Source organism: Hippichthys cyanospilos, chromosome 17 (genome assembly GCF_059441005.1).
Source record: "Hippichthys cyanospilos isolate Australia breed blue-spotted pipefish chromosome 17, RoL_Hcya_1.0, whole genome shotgun sequence".
Lineage (NCBI taxonomy): Eukaryota > Metazoa > Chordata > Actinopteri > Syngnathiformes > Syngnathidae > Hippichthys > Hippichthys cyanospilos.
In genome coordinates, this window is record NC_142385.1 from 14,792,946 (window position 1) to 14,818,016 (window position 25,071).

Genomic DNA, 25,071 nt, shown 5'->3' on the forward strand with positions numbered 1-25,071 from the left:
ACGTTGGACAGGGGTGTGTAGACTTTTGCAACCATGTTCAGTTTATTTCTTTACTTTGTCTCCAGATGAACATTTTTTTTCCAATTGATTTGAAGGTAAAATGAATATTTGGTCTTTTTTTTTCCTGTCTCCAAAATGTGGATTTTGGACAGGGGTGTGTAGACTTTTTATGTCCATTGTATTTAGGTGTCTCTGGAAAAACGACAATAGTTGTTTTTGTTAAAAAAAAAAAAAAAAAAAAGAATTGTCACCAAAAGCCGTAGTGAGTTTCAGTGCAATTTTATTGGTTGGACTATTTACAGAGACAGCAAGAAAAAAAAAATTGACACCGAAATGTCCCATTACGTCTCCGTTGGCAGCATTGTGTCGTGTTGCAAATCGACATCACAATCAGGTTTTTTTTTTTTTTTTGGTCTCCTGAGTGGGGCAAAGGTGGTGGAACCGAATGAATTGTTCCTCTGCTTGGCTTTCTTTTTCAGTTCTCCTGAGTCAACGTAGAAAAAAAAAGAAACCAAGAGGTTGCACACTTGTTTTTTTTTTCACGTGGGCGCAACAGAAAGTAGTCTTATTCACTCAGCATCGAAAGGCCTGTTTGGAATAAAGTTTCGGGGGAAAGTTCGGCGTCGGATTGATGAAGACATCCGAAATTCGTGATAAGTGAGCTCGAGTTGAAAACATCCACCTTTCTAATGAACTCATTTAAATTTACCGTTGAGAGGCCCCTCAAATTTGAAGTTTTCCCATTTTTGGGACTGACTTTAAAGTGAGAGTGGCTATAAAGACAAAAGTTCTGTCTTTAAAGCCAAAATTCTCACTTTACAGCCAGAAATAGGACTTGTCAGAATTCTGAAGAGAAAATTTGGACTTTGTTCTGAGAACATTAATTGCAGTTGTGACTTTATTCTCACTGTCTTTAAAATGAGAAAACTGAGGACAGTCTGAAGGCAGAATTCCTACTCTGAAATCTGACTGTAAATATTGCTGACTTAATTCGAAGAATTCTGATTTTATTCTCTAAATTTTGACTTCATTTTCAGAATTCTAACTTTGAAGTCACATTTCTGACGAAGTTTTTCCTTATGGTCTCATGATTCTTATTTTAAGTCAGAATTTTTTTTTTCTCACTGACTTTTAAATGAGGATTCTGAGGAGAGTCAAAATTCTGACTTTCCACCCCAAATTCTCACTTCATTCTCAGATATCTGGGAATTCTAAAATAAGAATTTTTGAGTCAGAATTCTGATAATGAAGTTAGAATTTTAACTTTAGAGTCAGAATTTTGACTTTAGATAGTTCTGACTATTCTCAGAATTCTGAGAATACTAAAATGGGAATTCTTGACTTCTGAGAATTAAGTCAGAATGTTGACTTTACAGTCCAAATTTAAATTCTGTCATTCTAATTGAGAATTCTTGAGTTGGGATTCTGAGAATTAAGTGAGAAATTTACTGGTAACTTTCAAGTCATATTCCTGACTAAAAGTCAGAATTTGGTCAGAGAATAGTTTGAGGTCTAGTTTTATTCTTACTGACTTTAAAGTGAAAATTCTTAGGATAAAGTAAAAATTCTGAGAAATGTAAGAATTCTGACAATCTTTGTTTGTTTTTGGGTTGTTTTTTGTTTTTTGGGGGGGTGTAAACTATTATTAAACCAGAATGACAACATTGCGACTTTGTTCAAGAAATCTTCACGAATCTTTCGCTCGCAGCATCGGTAGTGATGTCATCATTCTGCGACACGCGTGGCAGCAATGTAGCCCTTTTTAAAAAATTACTTTTCAGAGTTGATTTGGGGATTATTTTTTTTTTTTTTTACAAAAGAAAACGAAGCCAGCAAACTACTGATGTAAAACTTTTTTTTTTTTTGCTGATGCATCATTATCATGATGGGCAAGAAAAAAAAAAAAAAAAGATGGCATCTCGTATGCGCCGGAAGTGCTCATGTGACCGACAAAACCTCAGATGAGCTGACATCACTTCACATCTTCTTATCAAGGTTCACCAGCAGAGCGACAAAATTCTCCTCTAAACTTTCTTTTTTTCTTTTAGGCTGTTTTTTCAAGTGGCTTGTACTGTTGACATCGTGTTCTGTGGGTAAACTGCATGGACAAAAGTATTGGGACACCTCCAGGAAGTGGGGATTTTGAAAACAACATTGGATTCGTCAAGTGACCCAATACTTTTGTTCGTTGTGCGTTTTTTTTTCATTTTGAGGACTCCCAGTGCACCTTATCCGTGTTTCTGTACACCGGGTGAGAGTTTGTGTCACTAACCTCAAACGGGCTGCAAAAATATAAAATATTTGTTGTTTTGTTTTTTGCCTTGACGGATTTACAATTTAAATAATGTATATAAGACACAGACACACAGCAGAGGCTAAAAACTAGCATAAAGTGCTATACTTTTTTTTTTAACAGGCCGCAAGCGTAAAAGGTATAACGTGAGTACAAATGTTTCATGCCGGACGGATCGTCTTTAAAGCTCGGACTGTGAAGGTGACACCAACATGCAGAGCCGCTGGACCTCCATGATTTGGAAAAACACGGAAAACAAAAGCTGAAAGCCCCCCCGCCCCCCAAATCCGGTCGCCATGGCGATCAGATCTTGCTGTTCTCCAGGTGGGAGTCAATGTGCTTGATGAGGGCGTCGTCAGGGTAACCGACGGGGAACATCAGCTGGCATAGCGGGCAGCTCCGCACCTCGCTCTCCTCCGTCTCCATCCAGAGCTGCCGAGCGACACGGGTGGCCGGTTAGACGCCGGCGCGCTCTCTTTACGCGCCTCGCTCGCGCTCGTATGAGTCACGCCGAGCTCGCCGGCGCTCGCGCCGCGTGGAAATGGAGACGACCGCTTTCTTATGACTCATTCGCACCCCATTGGAGCCCACGCTATCGCCTTCAAGCAGGAGTACCATACATATATATATATATATATATATATATTAGTATTCATTAACATAAGCTATCGTTTGTACAGCCGCAGTCTTATCTACAGTAAGAAGTTACGCAATCAGCACATTGTTAGTTAGTACAAGTCTATAGGTGCCACATGTCAGTTACATTATGATTAGCGCCAATTGTCACGCCTGCCCGTGTGGAGTTTGCATGTTTTCCCCGTGCCTGCATGGGTTTTCTCCAGGTACTTTAGTTTCCTCCCACATTCCCCGAAACATGCATCGTCAGCATATTGGACAATTCTGAACGTTTTCAAACGCCGACGGTCATTCGTTTGCGTGCCCCGCCATTGGCCGGCAACCAACTGAGGGCGTGCCCCGCCTCCTGCCGGCATAGGCTCCGGCATGCCCGCGACCTCAGTGAGGATAAACGGCTAAGAAAACGCACGTTAGCATGCTTGCGCGGCTAACGCGGACGACAGGAAATACCGAGGCGGAGGGTCGGCACTCACGTTGATGGAGGGCCACGACTGAGCGTGCTCGGCCGATATGTAGCCGGGCTGGGGGTGGCAGCCCATGGCGTTGGGGCACTGGGGGGCCGGGAAGGCCGAGCAGGACGCCGGACCCCTCATGGCGGCCCCGGGCGCGGCGGGGGAGAGCGCGCCCAGCGTCCTGGGCGGGCTGATGGGATGCGGGCAGGTCCACTCCTCCTCGTCTTCGGAGGACTGCGGGGGCGGCGGCGGGGCCGGCGCGGAGGGCGGCGGCGGCTCGAAGCGCAGGGGGAAGGGCATCTCCCTGGGGTGGCGCATGGGGCTCTCGTCTCCTCCGCCCTGGTGGGCCGCCGACGCCCCTCTGTGCTGCGGGCCGACGTGAGGCGAGTGCTGAGGCGTCTGTTTGGAGTAGCCTTCCGCGAAGGGGCGGGGCTTAGGCAGCGTGGAGACCGGGTCCAAGGAGAAGCGCGGCGGGCACTGGTACGCCGACGGGTCGGCGACTTCCGAGTAGCTGCGGCGGCCCTGGAAACTGGCGCGCAGGTGCTGGCTGGCCGGGCGGCACGAGTACGAGGCCGGCCCCGCCTCGCTGACGTCCAGCAGGGGCGAGCGCCGGTGCATGTCGGGCGAGAGGCGCTGAAGCACAGGCGAGCGCCGCTGCAGGATGGGCGAGTGGTGCGCGGGCGGCTGCGGCGCCGCCGGGGAGTGGCGCTGGGAGATGGGCGAGTGGCGCTGCGATCCGGGCGAGTGGCGCTGGTGGTGGATGGGAGAGTGCCGCTGGACTGCAATCACAGCGTAGACACGCGTTGCAGAGCTTTTTGCACCGCTTTGGAGATTTTGAAAAAATTCATATTTTCCAAGCTATTAATTTTCCAGCACGGTTTGCCTAAAATTTCACATTATGTAATCCAAAAATGCCCATTTGTTCCCAATGGGTTGCTTTTGGCATCAGTTTTTGCTGAAATTAGGAAAATTAATTTGTTTCCTACACCGCAAACTTCAACATTGAAATAAATGTCCTTCCTTCCATTTTTTGACATGCTTCTTCTTCCGTGTTTCCGTGCCAATTCTCATCATTCCACCTCCATAATATCACAAAAATTCATGTCTTCCAAGCTATTAACTTTCTCATAGCGATTGTTTACGGTTTTCCTAAAATTTCACATTATGTATACTGAAAATAACCATTCATTTACAATGGGAAATTCAACATGCAGGTTTCATAAACTTAAATACAAAAATATTATAAATTTATCACGTCAATATTTGACTTGTTTGCACCGATAAAATCCCCCCCCCAAAAAAATAATTTTTCATTTTCTGACGCATTTGACAAAATATTCTTACCTTCCCCATTCCACACGTAGAATAATTTTCAATCTGCAAAAGTATCAATTTTGCCATCAAACTTTTCTCACAATTGTCTTTTTTTCTGTGCTATTTTCCTCTACTTGTTTTTATTTATTGCAGAAAGCATTCCAACTTCAATTTTATTGCAGATTAAATGTATTTTGATTAAATGCTCATATGCACCTCCAACTCTTTGAAACATTCCTCTTTCAATGCGTTCAGATCATGTTGTACTGCATTTTTGTATCTTATAGAATTTTTTTTTTTTAATATATTTCTGGCATTGGTATTTGATATTTCCTGTTTCCTGAAAAAAAGGAAGCATGTTCTCTGCCATCAGATGGGCGGAGGTGTCAAAAGGGAGGAGTTGACACCCTCAACTCTTTTTTTGGATTTGGTACATTCCATTTTAGGTCCGAATCAAAAGGCATATTGACAAACATGCGTTTTCCGATGTTTTTTTTTTTGTCCTCGCAGACGGCTCACCGGGACTGTGCTGCTCCTGCGAGGCTTTCCTCAGGATCTCCGTCTGCTTGGAGCTCAGCGCCCGCAAGCGACTCAGTTCCTCCGTCAGCTCCGTGTAGGCCAGCGCCAGGTTCACCCTGCAAAACGCAAAGACGCACGGTTGGAAGCTTCCCCCTTTTTTTTTTTTTTTTTTTACCCACAATGCCCCGTTGCCCAAAATCATCCCGAAACATGTCGGATTTAATTTCAAATTATTTTGAAAAATGCACCATTGGGTGAAGACTCTCCGCTAACGACCCAGGCTAACCTTGCCTCCTCCCAAAAAAAGGGTCACTATAATTCCTTGATACAAAATTACTACTTTCTTATTGGCCTCCGTCTTGCCACCAATAGTTAATAAAAATGAGCAAAAGCAAATTGGAAAAATACATTTAAAAAATGTAAACTGAAAAAAATTGGTATTTGAAACGGCATACATGACTTTATTACATCGACGGATTACTTTTATAAAACAAACTAAAAGTAGTCATGAAAATTTTTATCTTTCAGCTTGTTAATTAACTTTAAAAATTGCATTCATTAGAAATTCATATATTTTGATATTATTATTGGATCATAGGAAAAAAAAAACATTCATACACAACCAATTCAAGAAAATTGAATTAAATTTGTAATGCTTTTATTCTCATCATTAAAATTATTTTTTAAAAAATATAATATAATAATAATGTTCATAGAATTTATATTTTATATAAATGATTACATATTGTATATATTAAGTATATATCAATTAAGATGTATCAATTATTAAAAAAATATATGAATTATATATTTATCAATGATATAAAATAAAAAAGATTATATTATACGAAGTTAAAATATTTTTTAATCTTGAATTAGTTGTTCGAAGTTTCTGTAAATTACACATGTCAAAAGAACCAAAAACAATGAAATAACAAAACAGGTCTATCGTTACTTGGCGCCATCTTGTGGCCTTTTTGCAATGGTTCTCAAATGGGCTACGTGAGATTTTTAACACGTTTTTTATTGGCGTCAGAAAATCCACATGATTCATTTTCAATGCTGTGACAGGACCAGTCCATTTTCTTTTCGAATTAAGAGCCAATGAACTAGAACATGAAGCTACTTTTTTGGGGGGAAATGTTCTTGTAGTTTCTCATTTACATTAGGTTGTATGCTTTTATTTTGTTAATTTTTATTCGAACATTAATACATTGACGTGTAAACGTTATGATTTTTTTTTTAAATCAATTTTGACCTCTTGCACTTTGAGAGAGAAAAAAGAAGTCATCCCACCCCCATATGAATCACATCTCAACCCCCAGGGGTCTTTTTTTTTTTTTCACTTGCTTTCCGTCAACCACACAAAAGCTTTTGGTTTGTTCCATTATCTTTTTTCAAAAGTATTGGGACAGCCGCAAAAAATGAAAGAAATTGTGTACAAAAGTATGTGTGCACCTGCATGACGTTTGCTTAGAAAAACTTTGGAGCCTGGACAAAAGTTTAGAGACATCTGCAGCAGGAAGTGAAAAGTAACAATACAGAGTTTGGACAAAAGTATTGGGACACAGGCAGCATATGGACAACATGAAGAAAACGGGGACAAAATTATTCAGGAACATTGAGAAATAAAATGTAAAATGTTTGAAGAAAACTACAGATGTAAAGTAAAAAAATTGGGACATTTGGGACAAAATTTCGGCAAAAATATTGAGACACCTGCAGGAAGTGAAAGGTAATCGAGTTTGAACTAAAAGTATTAGGACACCTGCAGGAAGTGAAAAGTCATGCAGAGTTTGAACAAAAGTATTAGGACACCAATTGGAAATTCAAAGTAAAAATGTAGATTTTGGACCAAAAAATCTCCAATTGTCTATTGAGAGTTGTGCCATTTTACACTAAACGCTTCCAATTACAAGAAGGCTTGGGGGGGGGGGGGGGGGGGGGGGGGGTACAGTGGGCGGATGTGAAAGCAGCGAGTAAAAACGAAAAGAAGACACACACACACACACTCATCCTCGATTGATTCGCGAAGCCTTGAAAAGCCCTCGCTTGCTTTCGGCTTAGTGAGTCACCTCACTCGAGCGGCTGCGCTCCATTTTGCTTTTCCTTTCGCTTTCACCGATTTCGCGTTTATTTTGGATGATCTTCTCATTTCCAGTCAGCCCATTAAGAAATCATTTCTTGAAAAGAAAACCCCCCTCTTCACTTACTGTTCATCTCCCACCTTCTTGATCCACTCCACGTCGCACTGCTTGCACGGCGACGACATCTCCTGCCAAAATAAGAGTGTGGAATTTCTTGTTTCAATTTTGTAAAGAATGGGATTGGAAAAAAAAAATGATTGCCGTCTTTACTTGGAGATGTCTCAGCTCCTCCCAACTCATCACTACAGCACTAATATTAGTCACATTACGCAGAGGATAAAAACAGAAGTGCTGTTATACTGTCTGTCTATCTGTGCTGCTGCATTATTTGTCTTCAAGATCTTGCTTTAAGTTTAAAAGCACCCCAGAAAAGATGATTTTTAGCATTAGCATTAAGCTAGCAGGCAGAGAGGGAAGTCTCGGTGGTTTTAAATACATAATGTCTGTTTGTTTATGTTTGGCAAACTTCCATTAGCTCTCAAATCAAAGCAAAAAAAATCTTTATCTTGGAAGGCAAGTCATCTAATTTAAGAAGTTTAGCACACAGAAAATATAAAAATAAAAATTACCCACAGGGAAAAATTTCTTTTCTCTGCAAAAAAAAAAAAAGGAAATATTACTTCAGGTTATTGGGCCACTTGCAGAAGTTGTGAAGCTCTTCTTCGTTTGAGTCATCGTAATGGAATTATTCTGCCCCCCGGTGGCCAAGTCGCACACACCCGAGCTAGCTGCTAAAAATTGTGACAATTTTCAAAATATTTGTTCCAAATGCAGAATTTATACCTCATTTCTAACTATTCAGTTATTTCCTATTCGTTTTTTCCTTCTAAATTAGACAAAATTAAATAGGGGCGGTTGACCTCATTTCCATATTTTTTCTGGAAAATTAAGAGAAAAACTCGTCGGAATCTGAAGTTTGTTTTTGTATCAACACAAAATAAAAAATAAACAATCTTGGTCCCTCACCCTGTCCCGCTGGCCGCCCTGCAGCTGCCTCACGTCCTCCTTGAGACGCTCGCATTGCACCTTTAGCTCCTCCTCCCGCTGACACGCCCCCTGCGCCTCATGCCGCACCCCTTCAAGCTCCGCCTCCAATCGCTGCACCTTCAGGTCGGACAGCGCGTCCAGGCTGCGGGAGCTCTGCAGCGTCATGGCGGGACAGTCCAGCACTGGACACAAGCGGAGGACAAAAACATTGACAAAAGTATTAGGACACCACCCAGGAAGAACCACAAGAAGTAATGTGGAGCTCTGACAAAAGTATTGGGACACCAGCAGGAAGTGAACCAAAAGTGGGATTTTTGTTACAGGAAGTGATATAGTGTTCAGACAAAAGTATTGGGACACCAAGAAACGGGACACTTGGCAGCGGCTGGCTCACACTCACTATGCGCGTCGGGCCCCGCATGCAGCTGCAGGTACTGCATGTCTTTGCTGTGCAGCTGCACATTGAGCTTGTGCAGAGAATTGTCTCGTTGCCGGAGCGCCACTTCCAGGCCTAGGATGCGTTCCACGTGCTTCTCCACCAGGCCCGTCTGAAGGAACGCAGATCACACGATCAACACCACCATACCGCGCCGAGACGAGCGGATACGGACCATCTTGTCCAGGTCTCTCTGGAGATTGCTCTTCTCCATGTGGATCTTCTCGTAAGCCTGAATCACGTCCTCCAGCTGCTCCTCGCGCTCCTTCCTCTTCTGCAGCTGAGAGACGGAGAAACACAACGCACTTTTAGCCCACTTTGTCCAACTTTTCCTCCAAGAAGATGAAAAAGAGAAAGAGGCCAGCAGTGCAGCTAGGGAGATGTTGCGTAAGAGAAGGAGGTCCTTCTAGGACAGGCGGCGGCTCCAACATGTTCATCAGATTCAACGCTAAACACGTCCCAGGATGCTTTGCCTTGTTAGCAGCGCCCTCATTAGAAGATGTGAGCCAGGCACAAACAACGACAGCAAAAGTGGGCGGGCCCATTAGCTTCTTAACCCTTACCTGAAGTAATTCATTACTTTCGTAATCAATCATCTTGGATAACTGAGTACTAAAGCTGCAATGATGAAAATAATCTATTACTTTAGGTAACTAAGTACTAATTGATTACTTAGGTATTTAAATACAAAGATTACATGTTTAAAGAGTGCAGATATTCAATCCCAGATCATTTTTTCCCCTAATCAATCAGTTTAATACCTCAGTCCCAATATTATCAATTACTTTAGTACTTGAAGTATTATTTTGTCCAATCCTTTGAACTTTACCTCAAACGTATTTCACATCAAAGGGAAAGCAGTGAAAGAAGACACCAGGGAGCTGAAATTTCCCCCAGATGTTGACAACATTTTAAAGTTCAAAAAGGCGCGAACACTACCAGTAATGCGTCATTATTTGGCTAAAATACTCCCTGGATAAAATGTGGAAAAAATGACCCAAAAATGGTCAGAATAGTGCACGAGGTTATACATTTTTCACAGGGCGTACTTCGCTGTAAAAAAAAAATACATTCAACATGCTCGTAGTACAAAAATTTGAATCATAAATTCTAAGAAGCGGTTGGTTAAAAAAAATGTAGTCAAGCAAACTTTGCTGCCATCTTGTGGTAATTACAAACCATTGACCGCACCCACCTCGTGCGTGAGGATGTTGACCCTCTGCTGCAGGTTGTCGTTCTCCGAGTGCAGCAGCGCCGTTTCTTTACTTTCGAACGAGCAGTACGAGTTGGCGTCCTCGCCGAATTCGCCGATCATCGGGAACTGAAAACACACGGCGGAAGTTTTAGAAGACGTTTTTGTCATTTTGCAGTCGAAATAGCAAAATAAAAGCATGGTTGCGCCTTGTAACAATTGGGTGAAATATAACGTAATTATGGGTTATAAAAATGGCGGTCTTCTGGTTTATTTTGTACAAAACAACACAACTATTTCGTTTGTTTTCTGGATTATTCATTTGATCCAAGTTTTTTGGGTCGAATGAATAACTCCATTTGTTTTCCTCAAAAGATAAACAAGTCTCAAATAGACTGCAAAGTTGTGTGTGTGCGTGTGGAAAATACAAAGGTGGGGTGTCGTGTGATTGCGTGTGCTAAGTATATATTTTCAGTGTGAGTTCACACATGATTGTGTGGTCCATTAGCGGAGTTCTGCGGTGAAAAACTGCTCGTCTAACACATGCTGTTACTGTGCAAACGATTTTATGCAAACTACATTAATTAACGAATTAATTTTCATTAATTAAACACAATTCGAATTCATAAAATGTTTCATATAATCAATAAAACATTCGAAAACTTAATTATTTAACGACACTTTTATTAAATTATTGAATGGCACAGTTACTAATTGAATTTTGGCACTTTTGGGCCTCCATACATTACCACATTATTCGATTGACATCATATTAAGAGGAGCGCTGGCCACGAGTTTCATCTATCCATTCATTTAAAACAAAAAAAAACCGAAGTAAATAATTCTTGTCACTGACGAAAATTCTGGTCCATGGCAGCGAAAGAGTTAAAATAGTATAAATGAATTATGCGGCAAAATCCACTTGTTATTCTCCATCTCCGGGAGCGGCCATTTTGTCAGCGACTGTCGCCTGAAAATAACATCGTAGTCTCTAAGGGCTCGGAAACCAATCGCGGCTCAGCTCTTTTCTCCAGTTTGGTCATGTGACATCCACAAGCCGAGTCGTGATTGGTTATTACCTGAGCAACCTCTCCCATATATTTTTCAAAATATATTCATTTATTGATTCTTTTTTGTCTGCTTTGCACATTTTTAGACCAACTTCCAAACGAAACCTGCTTGTCATTTTTTTTTTTTTTTTTTGTCCAGTAAATATGAAGTCGTCGACGTATTTCTGTATATTTGATGAGTGCAGCCGGAGAGTTAAAGTGGACTCGTTCCCTACGCGAGAGATGCGTTATGTAAGCAACATAAACGAGCGCATTTGCATTTAGAATGCCTTCCGTCAGCTCCGGGCATTTTATTTCGTTTTTGTTTTTTTTGTTTCGTTTTTTTTTTTTCACCCCTCCCTTTTACTTTTCCGCTCGGTGCCACGGCCGCGTGAGGACTGGCTTTAACTACCTTTTTCCATTTAGCCAAACTGCTTCCTCGCTGTCTTTGCTCAGTTAAACAGAGAAAAAGGCACTGAGGGCCCCCAGAGACTAAACCAATGAAAACACTCAAGAAAAAGAAAGTACAAGCATCTTGAGCACGAAATGCTTTTTTTTTTTTTTTTTTTTTGGAGGAGAGGTAGCTTCAGGCAGACCCCCCCCCCCCCCCCCCCCCACCACCAAAATACTCATCTGTCTCTGTAGGCTTTGTGCACACTTGCTAACAGGATTATGTGTAGTGCTTTTGTCGAGGGAGTAAATCACACACACACACACAAAAAAAATCCTCTTACTCCAAGTAGGCGGATTATTATTTATTATTAAGGTTGCATTTTGAGAAAATCCTACAATAAATCTCTATAGTAGCGCTTCTCAAGAAGTGCGAGTGTTTAATCCCGAGATTTGAATCGAATTTAATGCTTTTCAATGCCCTGACTGTACAGGGCTGTTTCAAATTAAGAGCAAATTAATCGGAACACGAAGCAACTTTATGTTTTTAGTCTGTTGATAAAACACAATTTATCCTCTGGAGTTTGATGCTTTTTAATGCCTTGACTTGGAACAGTACAGTTTTCTTTTTAAATTAAAAGCAAATAAATTGAAACACATATATATATATATATATATATATATATATATATATATATATAACTTCCGGCGACTCCTATGCAAGACGTTTTCAGCCATTATTTTGTTCATAAAACAAATGGTTACACAATCGTCTGGAGAAACTCATCTAATTTGATGCCTTGACCGGAACAGTACTGCTTTCTTTTCAAATTAAGAGCAAATGAATTGCTTAATTGTTACAGAGACTCCTTTGCAAACCGTTTGCCTTTATTTTCTTCAATTTTATTCGGATGCGCATTGTCGTTTGTGATAATTAAAACATAAAACAAAACTTTTTTGGAGCATTTGGCCAGTTGGTTGCCTTTTTTTCTTTTAATTTCAGAATAAAAATCAAGTTCAAATATTTTTCCCTTCTTTATTTTTACAAATTCAAACCATTCCAACAGTTTATCCCTATTCCAAATATTTTTCATAGTTTTGTATCAACACCCCCTCACATTTTCTTTTGGCTTTTCAATGTATTCATTCCCTTTATTTCTGACAAACTCATTCATTGCCATAGACGTATTTTTACGTCTTGGCCATTCATTCCCAGGCACTATGTTTTTATTTATTTATTTATGTGTAAATTTTCATAAAGACCCTCCTTTGCAAATAAATAAATAAATAAATAAGTCTGTAAATTAGTACCTGGACAAGATATATCAATCCGTTTTTGGGATGGAACGAGTTAAGATTTTCGCTTGGGGGCTGGCGTGCGGCAATTCCGGGAGGGGGGGGGCGGAGGGAGGGGGGGGGGCGTAACGGCGAGAGCGAGCGTAATGGAGCGGCGTGGGAGGGAAAGAAGAAAGCAGGCAGAACGCTAAGAAAAGCGGGTGGCCCCGTTTCCATGTGGAGTGCGGGAAAGATCAGGGAAAATGAAAAAATAAATAAAATAAATAAATAAAAAAGTCTGCCGGTGTTTTTCCAGGAAGTCCTGGATGAAGAAATGTTCATTTGTGAGGTCATCTTAGGCCCCTTCTGACAAAGTGCGTGCCAAGCTGGCTTTGACAGATTGAAACGGCGTTGCTATGGCAACCATCGACTGAGGTGGGGTTCGTTGCCATGCGGCGATTTGGGGGGGGGGATTGAAGTTGCAACATTTGAGCTCACGTGACTTATGGAGGAAGCTTCACACCTTCAAAAGGTGCCTACAGCGGGGGTGTCCAACCTACGGCTCGGGGGCCAATTGCGGCCCGCCATCAATCCTTCACTGGTCCACCACGGATGCTAAAATTTAAAACGATTTGAGACAAGGCCTCAAAGTTTGTTTGAAATATTGCTGGACTTTTTTTTTTTTAATGTATATACTAATGTAAGACTTGTCTTGAAACTTTTATAAAAAGTCTACACACCCCCGGATTTTGACCTAATTTATGTTTCGTATTTTTAAATCACCAAACAACAATAAATAAACATCGATAATTGATAACTAAACCGGGGGAATAATCGTTTTTGTATTACACCTTCAAAAAATTGATAATTGATCAGATTTTTCGATTAATCAATTTTCAACGACGGCGGCGCTAAAAGAATTTTGGTGACCCGAATTGGGGAAAAAAAATCATTTTGTTTCACACTTTAATGAAAACTAAAAATGCATAAGATTCTTCGATTAATCGATGGATTCTTCAAAAAACACTTCAAACTCCGAATTTTCATATTTTATTCACGTCCAAATATGCTTTCAGAAGGTGTGAAGAAGACTCGTGATGAGTCACAAAGACCAGCTCCTTCCATCTGCTCTGAGTCATGTGACGACCTCCCGGCTTGTTTTTGTTTGTAAATTTTCCTTTTTTTTTTTTTCTTTTCGCCTCCGAGTCGAGAGAGCGTGATGGGTCACTTGGCTAAAAAAACAACCCGAGAGATTTCTGGCACAAGAGCTCCGTACTTCAGTAGAATTCCCGTGCCTTGAGATACAAGTGCCTTGACTTGAGAGGTTTTTTTTTTGTGGCTGTCAGCAAGCACAAGTAGAAGCACAAGCACTTTAGTAGAATTCCCGTGCCTTGAGATACGAGTGCCTTGACTTGAGAGTTTTTTTTCTTGTGGCCGTCAGCAAGCACAAGAGCTCCGTACTTTAGTAGAATTCCCGTGCCTTGAGATACGAGTGCCTTGACTTGAGAGTTTTTCTTTTTAATAAGCCCATGCGCGACTACTGAACAGAGGTGACAATGTGAAATATTTAGAAGTACTTTGGAACTTATTTTCCATAAATTGGAAAATATTTTCAAATACGTTTGGAGATGAATGCTCTTCAGACCCCCTCCACTAGATGGCAGCAGCCAACTCAATTAAATCGAACCACCACCAATTTTGATTTTTTTTTTTTTGTGGAGAAAGCCAATTTCAGATGGTGGCGCTAATGCGTCATTAAGCTAGCTGGACAAATACGCCCATCAGATACAGGTTCACTTGTGTTTTGTGCTCGTATTTTTCATGATTGTGATTAAGAAAAACTTTCTCACTGCGTACAAATTATTCTTAAAGCGCGAGCTAATCTTGGCTCAACTTTTAACGTTTTCCTCCCACTTATGAACCCAAAAAGCTGAGCGCAACCGAAAACAAGACAACAGTGATTCTCGGCGCGGCGCTAACATTATCAAAGCGCCCTCTGGTGGTACACGAAAGCAGGTAGCGGCAAACAGGAAGCGTCGCGCATCACCTTGATCTCGTAAAGCTTGAGCTTCCTCTTGATGCTGCTGTTCTCGCGCTCCAGGCCGCCCAGCCGGCTCTTGATGTCCTGGTAGGCGGCGATCAGGGCCAAGTGCGAGGCCGAGTAGACGTCGGCGGCGCCGGCCGGCAGGGGCGGCGAGCGCCACCCCACGCCGCCGCAGCCGTCCTCCTTCAGGCCCCCGTCGCCGGCCCCGCCCAGCAGGCCCAGCTCGCCGCCGAACAGGGATTGCATGGCCTCAACCTGCACACACGCGCACGCGCGCTCATTAAATATGAACCGATTTGCTTTCAAAGCAGACGCCGGCACATCTGAGGGCGACTAAATTTGGCAGGACGCACTCTAATTATCCCAATTGAGCCTTGCGCAGGTTATTTAAATAAATACAGATTTATACAAATAAATAAAATGTTCATCGTTTGTTGCAAGTTCACACAGAAAGGCTTTGAGAATTCGTTGTTCACACTTAGTAAGCGAGGTTCAGTTGTATTTAACTTTATAGTATAGTTTTGCATCTAATATATAAGTGGCCGTGTGTTAAGAAAATGAATTATTTAGGTCTATTTTACGTGCCTTTTTGACGCCTATGAATGTGAAAAATGTATTTTTACTGGGAAGGTGCCATTGGCAGTTATGGAATGCTTTTCAAAAGTATTAGTCCCCCTGAACTTTTTCACCTATTGCCACATTTCAGGTTTCAAACAAAAATGCTGAAATTTAAGTTAACAGATAACAAAAAAATTTGGATTGTGCCACATTATTTCACTTTTTTATTTGGTTTGAAGCCTGAAATGTAGCAAAAGATAAAAAAATTCAAGGGGGCTATTACTTTTGCAAGGCACCAGTCAAAAATCGTGTGAAAAATCGAGAAAGTTCATTTTATAAATCCTCTTGAGACCCACACTAATCACACATATCCACTGTCGTGTCCATCGTGTCAGCAAATCAGCAAACTCAATTGAATTGACGTCCAGGACGTCCTCTACTGAGGACATCAGGACTTAGTAGGGTAGCTCCAAAAAGTCAAACGATATAGACAAAAAAAATATATATATAGTATACACGAATACGAAATTGAGTTTTGAAAAGGGTGGACTGTGGACTGAGGCTGTTATGTTAATGAGTTGAACGAGAAGCATCTCTGATTGGTTAGATGCCCAGAAACACCTGTGATGACATCACAGGGGTGGGTGTTTCTTTTTTTTTTTTTTTTTTCACAAGAGCCAGCTGACTGGTCGCACGGTGCCAGCGACTTGCCGCCTTTTTAGCCACTCAGTGACGTGAGTCAGCTGCCGCCCCCGCAGCTATTTTCATCCGCTGCTGCTTCCCCCACAACGGCGCAGCAGCAGGCCATCTGCGCCCCCCCCCCCTTCCACCCGGCCCCCCCTTGGGCCCGCCTAGCGGTGAACACATGGCAGCGGAAATGGCTAAATCTGTAGAGCCCGCCTTGATTCCGGATGAAATTAGCAAGTTTTTAGCATATTAACTCATTCAATGCCAGGGACGTAATGTCACGTTTTTTTAAGTCGGGTCATTCATTCCCAAATACTTCAGTGTCGATTTAATAAGCAACCCTCTGGAAGATAATGTCCTTCGTGTACTTAAGTACCGATTTAATATTCAAGTATCTGCGATACCATCCGCTCTCATCCGCTTCATGGAATTTCGTTCCGGATTTTGAAAACGTAGTTGCTCCGCTTCGACAAAACAAGGACCCGTGGTGACCGCCATTGTTGTTTGTACGATCAGTAACGAGCGTCCCGCAAATATTTAATTGCGTGTGCGTATTCGGAACGCGGAGGCTCCAGTATCGATGCGCCAATCCAATCCAGCGGATCCATACGCAGCGTCTCTCTGACCTTATTAAGTGAATCCGTCAAATGTTGTTTCACAGCCTACGGATACGCAAATGAAACCGTTTCCATCCGCTGCTTTTCCTCACTAGCCTATCCCGGCAGGCCAGGTTTAGTCCGCCTCGGACCCGTCCCCGCAAGTCAAGTTCCGGACCATTGTGCTTATGCGCGCTCCCACTTGGAGTTTACACACACGTGCCTGAGCGAACGCATGTTCACGCAGGTGCGTTTTCGCACGCATTCGCTTGCGATGACACGCCGGCGCCCACGCACACCCGCACACACAAATAAGGGGGTTTCTATCACAGTGAGGGCATGCCTTTGACCCCCAAAAGGAGCTCTGAATTTATGGGGACCATCAAAACGATCAGCGCAAGAGGTCCCCACGAAGACAGTAAATTTCGGGATTTGGTCCCCATCAAGCAGTAAAAACCAAGAGCAGTCACACACACACACACACTTGATGTATGTTGTTCATACATTAAGCATGGAGGTGAGCAGCTGCATTCATCACGCCTGCACATGACTGATGTTCAACTTCAAGGAAGTCATGCAAAAAAAAAAACGCTTTGCATGCAAATTGGTTGCACGCTTGTGTGTGTGTGCGTGTGTGTGCACGTTTTTTTCTGCATGGTAGGGACAAAATCCAGAGTTTTGACTTTGTGGGTATCTCTTGCACTTTGGGGACGGTTTTGAGGATCAAGACTTGATTTTAGAGTGTAGGTTTGATTAGGATTTTGGTTGAGGTAAGGATGAGGCAAACCTTTGTGAACTTTGGGGCTAGGACACACATTATGTCAATGGGATGTCCCCATTGTGATAGGAAAATCCCCGCGTGTGTGTGTTGCAGTCACACGTGTGCCTTTGTGGCAAAAGTGTTTGGGATGAGTGGCGTCGTCCTTGTTCAAGGACAGTTAGGTTTTCTCTCTAGCTACTGCACACACTGAGGTGGACGTGTGTGTGTGTGTGTGTGTGTGTGTGTGGGGGGGGGGGGGGGGGGGTTACAGGAAGTGGCATCCAGGGGGAGGAGTCTGTGTGAAATCAAGTGCAAAGGCACAAATGTATTCTTGACGGGCAATTATTCCAAATTACAGTAAAATCTGCTGGCGCTTGGTGTCAATCGCTAGCATCGTGGTAACCATGGCGACCCGTCACCGCCCGGCCCGGGGCCATCAGAGCAATAACGACCTGACGGGGAAGTACTTGAATGAACCGTGACATCACGCACTGAAAACAGACGGCTCAAAAATAATCGAGTTATGGGTCAAACAAAGTGCTACCGTACTTTTCGGGGACAAAAGACTCCTTCTTTTTGTTTGTTTGTTTGTTTTTTACTACCAACATTTTATAAAAAAATTTTGGACGGTTCCCTGTTGACGCATAATTGGGTTATTTTTTCTAATCCAACAAATATTAGAGTAGGATATCTTTATTTTGAGCAAAAAGTAAATGTGAATTTTTTTTTGAACAATTTCCTCTTGATGCATAATTGGTTATTTTTTTTCTAAACAACGTAACCCAAATATTTAATTGTATTTAATTGTATCATCCATGTGCTCTTATTGGCATCTGTTTTATCGAATTTTACCGCACAAATTAGTTGCTCTTGTCTCCATCTACTTTGATCTTTTTACACCAATAATGGAACAAAACGTTGTCGGAAGCAACTGGGAAGCGCAAGTGGATATTTTTAGACGCTCCGTCGGGAACGCGGGCCGTCCAGTTAGCGGCGACAGGCAAATGGGTAACCTGCTTCTTTTTTTTTTTTTCTATCTAAAGCACAGAAAAGAAACGAACGAATCCCTGCTGAGCATGGGCGGATTTTCGAGAAGTACGCTATCTTATTGCAGGCTGCCGAAAGCAACGGGGGAACACCGTAGGGGGGAGATGGGCCCGAGATATTTTTGTTGCTTCCGACGTCACAAGTCAAAAAAGAACACTTTGTGGCACCCAATAAGGCGGTCTTATTCAACGTTGAGACAGCAAAATTACAGCAGCTAAAACTGCACTTCCTGTTAGCGCTCCTGTTTTAAAGCCGAGCTAAATCACTTCGGTTTGTTCCTTTTGTGGCTTTTGGAAGATTGTTATGGAGGTAACTGCAGGAAAGGGATCCATTGAGACGAGCTAGCAAAATTACAGCAGCTAAAATTGCACTTCCTGTTAGCGCTCCTGTTTTAAAACCTAGCTAAACCACTTGGGTTAGGTTCCGTTTTTCGTTTTTGGAAGATTGTTATGGAGGTAACTGCAGGAAAGGGATCCATTGAGACAAGCTAGCAAAATTACTGCAGCTAAAGCTGCACTTCCTGTTAGCGCTCCTGTTTTAAAATCTAGCTAAACCACTTGGGTTAGGTTCCGTTTTTTGTTTTTGGAAGATCGTTATGGAGGTAACTGCAGGAAAGGGATCCTTTGAGACAAGCTAGCAAAATTACTGCAGCTAAAGCTGCACTTCCTGTTAGCGCTCCTGTTTTAAAACGTAGCTAAACCACTTGGGTTACGTTCCTTTTTTCGTTTTTGGAAGATTGTTGTGGAGGTAAATGCAGGAAAGGGATCCAGTGAGACGAGCTAGCAAAATTACGGCAGCTAAAACTGCACTTCCTGTTAGCGCTTCTATTTTGAAACCTAGCTAAACAACTTCCGTTACGTTCTGTTTTTCACTTTTGGAAGATTTTGATGGAGGCAAATGCAGGAAAGGGATCCATTGAGGCAAGCTAGCAAAATTACGGCAGCTAAAACTGCACTTCCTGTTAGCGCTCCTGTTTTAAAACCTAGCTAAAGCACTTGTGTTGCACTACTTGGCGTATCCAAGGGTCATGGACATCCAATCTTTTCCGACTGGGCTGAAGGAAAAGTGGCTTCTCGGCCGCGTGAGCGATGGCCTTGCCTCCTCTGGCTTTGCTTTGTCTCGCCTCCTCGTCCTTCCTCCCCACCTCCCCGCCCCGTATCTTTCCCCGCCCGCTCGGGTGCCTACTTTGTCCTGGTTGCACGTCGCCATGGCGACGGGAGGTTGCGCCGCCCGGCGACGGCTGGCGCTCCGCTCGTAACTCACAAAGGTGTCAGCGGCGGCTTTTAGAAGCGGCCCGCCGCCGTCCTCCCTCGCTCTCGGAACATCGTTAAGGAGGGAAACGCCGGAAAGGGATACGGTGACACCAACTGATAATTAGCTTGAATCCCCTGAAAACACGCACCTCTGAACTCACCCTTAAAAGCATTTTTTTTTCCTCTGAATTTATGTAAATCATATGATTATGAGACTATGATTATATGATACTCGTACTTCCAGATACGTTAAGGCTAATTCAACTAAATGCAACTAAAACAAAGCATTTTTCCCATGATGCCACGGGGTATTGATTTGCCCATGCATGTACTGTGTGATTCTATGGGGAAAAAAAGCCTATAATAATAAACTTGTAAAAAATTCTAATAAACAATGTTTACTTTTTTTATACGCATTTTGGCTAGTGGCCATGTTTTTTTTTTTTATATGCATGTCAATACGCCATTGCGTCAGTGGAATTCCAGCATGTTATATTATTTTTTTAAGCATTGAGCAGATAATTATGTTTGAATGTATTTCTGAGCACATTCAAATGAGTTTTGGTACCTCCGCTTTTCCATAAAAAAAGAAAAAGAAAAGAAAAACAAGGTCTTATAGGACGTGCTAGGCAGACATTTCTAAATCACCGTGCTGCTCGAGAGTTACATGGAAAAAAAAACAAAAAGTGGCGGGTCCAAAGTATGCACGCGAGCATCTTCCCACTCGAGTTGGTAACGCCGGAGGTGTTGCTTCCACAAATCATCAAAGAGTGTCTTTTGGCACAGGAGACGCGTTCGTCAGCATTTTCTTCGCAAGCCGCCAGACTGCCGCTGTCTGGCTCGGTGTCACGTGCGCGTTAGCGACGACGTTTGGAAGAATGCAAACCGACGACACCCAACATCACTACTGAAATTGTTGCCAATGTTGTGTGAGAGCCTTGCAGTGATGCCCGTGATATTCCTTTATTATTGCATGAGTCACAGGTGTGAGTAAAAACCTTTTAGGAAGTTGCGGGAGATTCTTCGAAAAGAGATGATTTCAGTAGTGTGTGTGGGAGTGGTTCAGTAGTGTAAGCAAATATATTTTGAGTTGCGGGTGAGATTTTTTTAGTGGTGCATGCCAGTGGTGAATGTGGGTGGTTTTGTAGCTTGTGAGATCATTTCAGTAGTATGTGAGCAAAAGCTTTTTTGCTAGGAGATTATTTTAGTAGAGTGTGAGGGATTATTTCAGGAGTGCAGAAGAGGAACATATTTAGTAATGTGTGAGTGTTACAATCGTTTGTGCTATGCTCTATGTGTGGTCAGTCCTGAACATGAGAATGTTCAGTAGTGTGTAAGCAATAACAATTTCAACGGCGTGTGATTGTTTAAGCAGTGTGTGAGATACAAAACGGAGTGTGTGAGAGATTTTTTTTTTTCTCAGCAGTGCAGGATAGAAAAACAATACTCGGCATTGAGGGAGTGTTTGTGTTAAAAGAATAATTTAGTAAATAAATTAGTTTTGATTATTTCAGTAGTGTGTGAGAACATGTCAAGAGTGTGCAGGCAAAAATATTTTCTATTGTAAAAAAAAAAAAAGTGCGAGTCTGAGTGTGAGTGCTTCCGTAGTGTGTGTGAGATTACTTTTGTGCATGTAAGATTATTTCAGTAGTGAGTGAGGGCATTTCTGATGTGAGCAACAAAAAAAGCATAGTGTATGTGAGTCTCATTTGCATTTGTGAGTGTACTGAGAGAGTATTTGTGTTATATTTGAGATTATTTCAGTAGTGTGTGAGCGTGTTGTATGAGTGATTTTAGCAGCTCAGTATTGCATGTAAGTGTGTTTCTAATGTGTGGTTGGGAGTTTCAGTAGCAGGCGTAAGAGGATTTCAGTAATGTGTGAGAGTGTTTCACGTCGATAAGGAAATGACAGATTGTCACGTGCATGTGAACCAATACTTTTTCGGGTGTGAGAGTTTCACTAGCGTGTCCTCAATGACGCCCCCGACGGCCTCTCATACAAAGACTGTTCCTTCCATCGACACGCCGACACTCTTCTTTTATTCTAGAGTTTTTCAGAGCGTCTTACATAAACCTCTGTCCTGTACTTATTCACACGCTGTACTATGAGAGCAGAGCGGTAGGCGTAGCATACTAAGTGAGAGTGTAACACAATGTAGGAAAAATGAAACGAAGGAGCCTCACTTCCTCTGTGCGTGTGTGTAGTATGTGTGAGAGTGCGTGTAGCGTTCCCAGCGGTGATGATGCTGCAGACTGAGACAAATGATCTCATATGTTGTGTCAAAGCTCAGCCCCGCTGAGCGCCAAGGTCCCATGAAAAAGTCTTTGCATCAGTAATTAGCCCGCTAGCGCGTTAGCTTTAGCGTGCCATCGATCGCTTCGGCGTGTACTCACATTTTCTGTTCTTTTAACCGTAACCGGGATTTGTGTGCCTTTTTGTTGGGATGCTTTGTGAATTCGCAAAAAAATATTTGCACCTTTAGGGATAAGCCAAATCTGGGTCAAAATGACCCGAGAATAGTATTGTTGTTTCTCAGGAGGAAAAAAGGAATCACAAGATAAATTATTAAGGAGGATTGCGCATGAAAATCTCTTCTAAAACTTTTGAATAATGAACATGACCCCGGGTCAAATTGACCCAGGATGTTATAAAATATAAACGGGTACACAGTATGTTAAGTATTTTGTTTGTTACTTTGTGAGTTGGCTTCCAATCAAAAAACTGAGTTTTGACACTTTTGAAAAAACACACACCCTTCTGGGTCAAATTGACCCAGGATGATATTACTTTTGCAGAGAAGCAAGCGTAACGGACGGGTAAAATTTGCGCCCCAAGTGTGCTCTTTTTGTTGACAGCGTGGAGAAAAAAAAAATGAAAGCACCTGAGCAACAAGAACAAGCCCTGCTGGCTGACAGATGTGCTGCGATTTAGCATCATTCCACCGTGCCATCACATCTGCTGCTTAGGTGGCAATTTTCTCACCCTGATTGCGTCAATACCATACATGCACACACACACACACACACACACACACACAAACACACACATGGTCAGCTGGCAGCTCAAAATAAAAGCTGACAAATCCTCTGCGACGACAACACTGAATCCCAAAATAAAAAAGCAATCAATGACATTGGCAGATTCATGCTAGGCTAACACATTAGCAAGTACACACAAGTCAGAGGTGGCTAACACAACACACACACCTTTCGACAAATTCCCGATTAGGGCTAATATTTACACAAAAAAAATCCTGCTCTGTAGTAAGTAGATGGAAAAGAAAACTAGTTAAATCATTTAAAAAATGAGAGATTAATTGAAATAGTGTCCTTAGCTTTTATGTATATGTATATTTGGGACGTGCGATGCGTGTTTCAAGACATATTCGATATATATATATTTATATTATGGACTTTGTGGGGTTTTTCTGTTTGTTTTTTTAAAGCAGAATGATTCCATTTTTTTGCCAAAATCTAAACATGAATCACCTTGACCTGAGAAAAAAAAAACATCAGTTTGGAGTATACTGTAGGCATGAAAATAATAAAATATATATATGAAACTCATTCACTCCCAAAGACGTATTTTCACGCATCTTTCAAGAATTTTAGACATTAAAACCCAAGTAGATTTATTTATTTATAAGGAAAGCCATTTTGAGATCCTCTTTTACCCTAATATTTGAAAAAAATCTGTAAATTAGTACCTCAGATCGAATGTCTGGCCTCTAAAGACGTGCAAATGCGTCTTTGGGAATAAATTAGTTGATTTTGAAAATAATCGATTTTCACACAATGTTCTGATTCTAGTCGGTTTTTACCTTGACCCAATGACCTCCGAAAATGCTACTTGATTTACTTGATTTGCCGCCCAAGCTCATCTTCCAATGGGATCGCTCCAATGTCCTGGCAATGCTTCTCCTAACCACTGGGGGCGTATCTGAGCACTATTCAGGGATTGTTAGCATGCCTGCGTAGACAAGTAGTGGAGTCCCGTTTGTTTAATCTCCTGTAGAGATGAAACCCCGCAAAGTTGATATTTGTAATCAACTTAACTCAGTTGCAAACAAAAATTGTTTGGAGCTCCTTTTGACCCCTGCCTGCAACTACTCCAGTGTCAAACGCGAGCTACTTTCGCCGCTCCTCATCCTCTCGTCTCGCTTCCCGCAGTCAGGTGCTAAAAGCGCGCAGAAAAAACTCGGCGGAACGTTTTGTACCCCGACATGACACCGCGCGCGTGCGTCTGTGAGCGTGCGTCGCAACGGCAAAGCCAACATGGCCGCGCGTCCACGAGCGACCGCGCGGGGATGAGATTTGAACTCACGCTCTGCCGCCGTGGAGCGATCCGCCGCGGGGGCCATGGCCGGCCGGCCGGCTGCAGCGTCAAAAGGCGCTCCCTCCTCCGCGTCGCTCTCGAAGGAAGCGGGCGGGAGAGCCGAGCACGAGCACGCCGCCTGTAGTCGCTAGAGTACGGCGCCGCTCGGTCTCACATCGCGCTCTGTGGGTGAGGAGGAGGAGGAGGAGGAGGCTGATGATGCTGATGATGTCGCGCGAATAGCAGCGTCAGTCATGACGCCGCGTTCATTAAGGATGACCGAGGAAAGATTGCGTATTTTAGTAAGGACGTCAACTTTCAGGTCGATTCACGCGCGGATTGGAGAGATTTTTATGTGGGTCTGCTCACGATTGTTTCGTTTTGTCCGATGAAACTGAAATCTGGGCCCGAATTTCTCAACAAATTCAAGGGGCTACCAGAGATGAGGAAAGTGACCCTAAAATGGCAACATCATTTCAAAATGGCGGGCTTCCTGTGTGTTTTCACGCATGGGTTCTTCAGACTTTTTTGTGGGTCTACACATAGTCTGTCAAATTTCATGTCACTGAGGGAAACTGAATTTGGAGCGTGAAATTACAAAACATTCCAAGAACCCCTGGAAATGAACAAATTCACGTTTTTGGGAGAAAACCAAAAAAGCAGATTTTCTGTTTCTTTTCAGGCATGGGTTCCGGAGACTTTTTTGTGAATCTACTCATCATAGACAAATCCACCAAACTTAACAACACTACTGTATGTAAAAACTGGATGTGAAGGGTGAATTTTTCAAAACATTTCAAGAATTGTTGTCAATCAACCAACTGACATCAAAATGGTGGCATCAAACCAAAACGGCAGACTTCTTGTACGTCTTTTCATGCATAGCTTCTTGAGCAATTTTTGTGGGTTTACTCACAATATAGCCATCTACAAAATTTCATGTTGCAAAGTCAAAGTGGAAAATTGCCGTTTTATACCGTAACAGCAAACATCCTGTGACAGTTGTTTTAGTCTACTACACACAGACGTATGTAAAATTTAACACGCATGAGCATTAATAAGGGAAATGAATGGATAATAATGAGTTTGCAAAAGCCCCATGTCTATTTCTGCACCGCACA

At 42.4% G+C, this 25,071-nt stretch overlaps 1 protein-coding gene across 2 annotated transcripts; it reads right to left on the minus strand.

The window, feature by feature from the left end:
• Positions 1-263: 263 nt before the first annotated feature.
• Positions 264-24,153, minus strand: tbkbp1 (TBK1 binding protein 1). 2 transcript variants are annotated; one of them, XM_088439704.1, is made up of 10 exons: positions 23,960-24,153; positions 14,738-14,989; positions 9,980-10,105; positions 8,960-9,064; positions 8,749-8,896; positions 8,328-8,530; positions 7,428-7,489; positions 5,215-5,330; positions 3,403-4,160; positions 264-2,725 (listed from the first exon to the last, which is right to left on the minus strand). In XM_088439704.1, exons 2-10 carry the CDS (start codon positions 14,978-14,980, stop codon positions 2,597-2,599), a joined length of 1,890 nt encoding a protein of 629 aa, XP_088295830.1. In that variant the 5' UTR covers positions 14,981-14,989; positions 23,960-24,153; the 3' UTR covers positions 264-2,596. The 2 variants fall into 2 exon arrangements, with proteins under 2 accessions (XP_088295830.1, XP_088295831.1); XM_088439705.1 differs by lacking the exon at positions 14,738-14,989.
• Between the last annotated feature and the right edge of the window lie 918 nt (positions 24,154-25,071).

What these genes read in the sequence shown, in the direction of transcription:
- tbkbp1 (XM_088439704.1), bottom strand. Translation starts at nt 14,980, where the DNA reads ATGCAATCCCTGTTCGGCGGCGAGCTGGGCCTGCTGGGCGGGGCCGGC. An exon ending in AGAGAGACCTGGACAAGATG is followed by an intron (nt 8,897 to 8,959) that starts GTCCGTATCCGC and finishes GCGTTCCTTCAG; the next exon opens with ACGGGCCTGGTGGAGAAGCA. An exon ending in GCAGGAGCAGCACAGTCCCG is followed by an intron (nt 4,161 to 5,214) that starts GTGAGCCGTCTG and finishes CTGTGATTGCAG; the next exon opens with TCCAGCGGCACTCTCCCATC.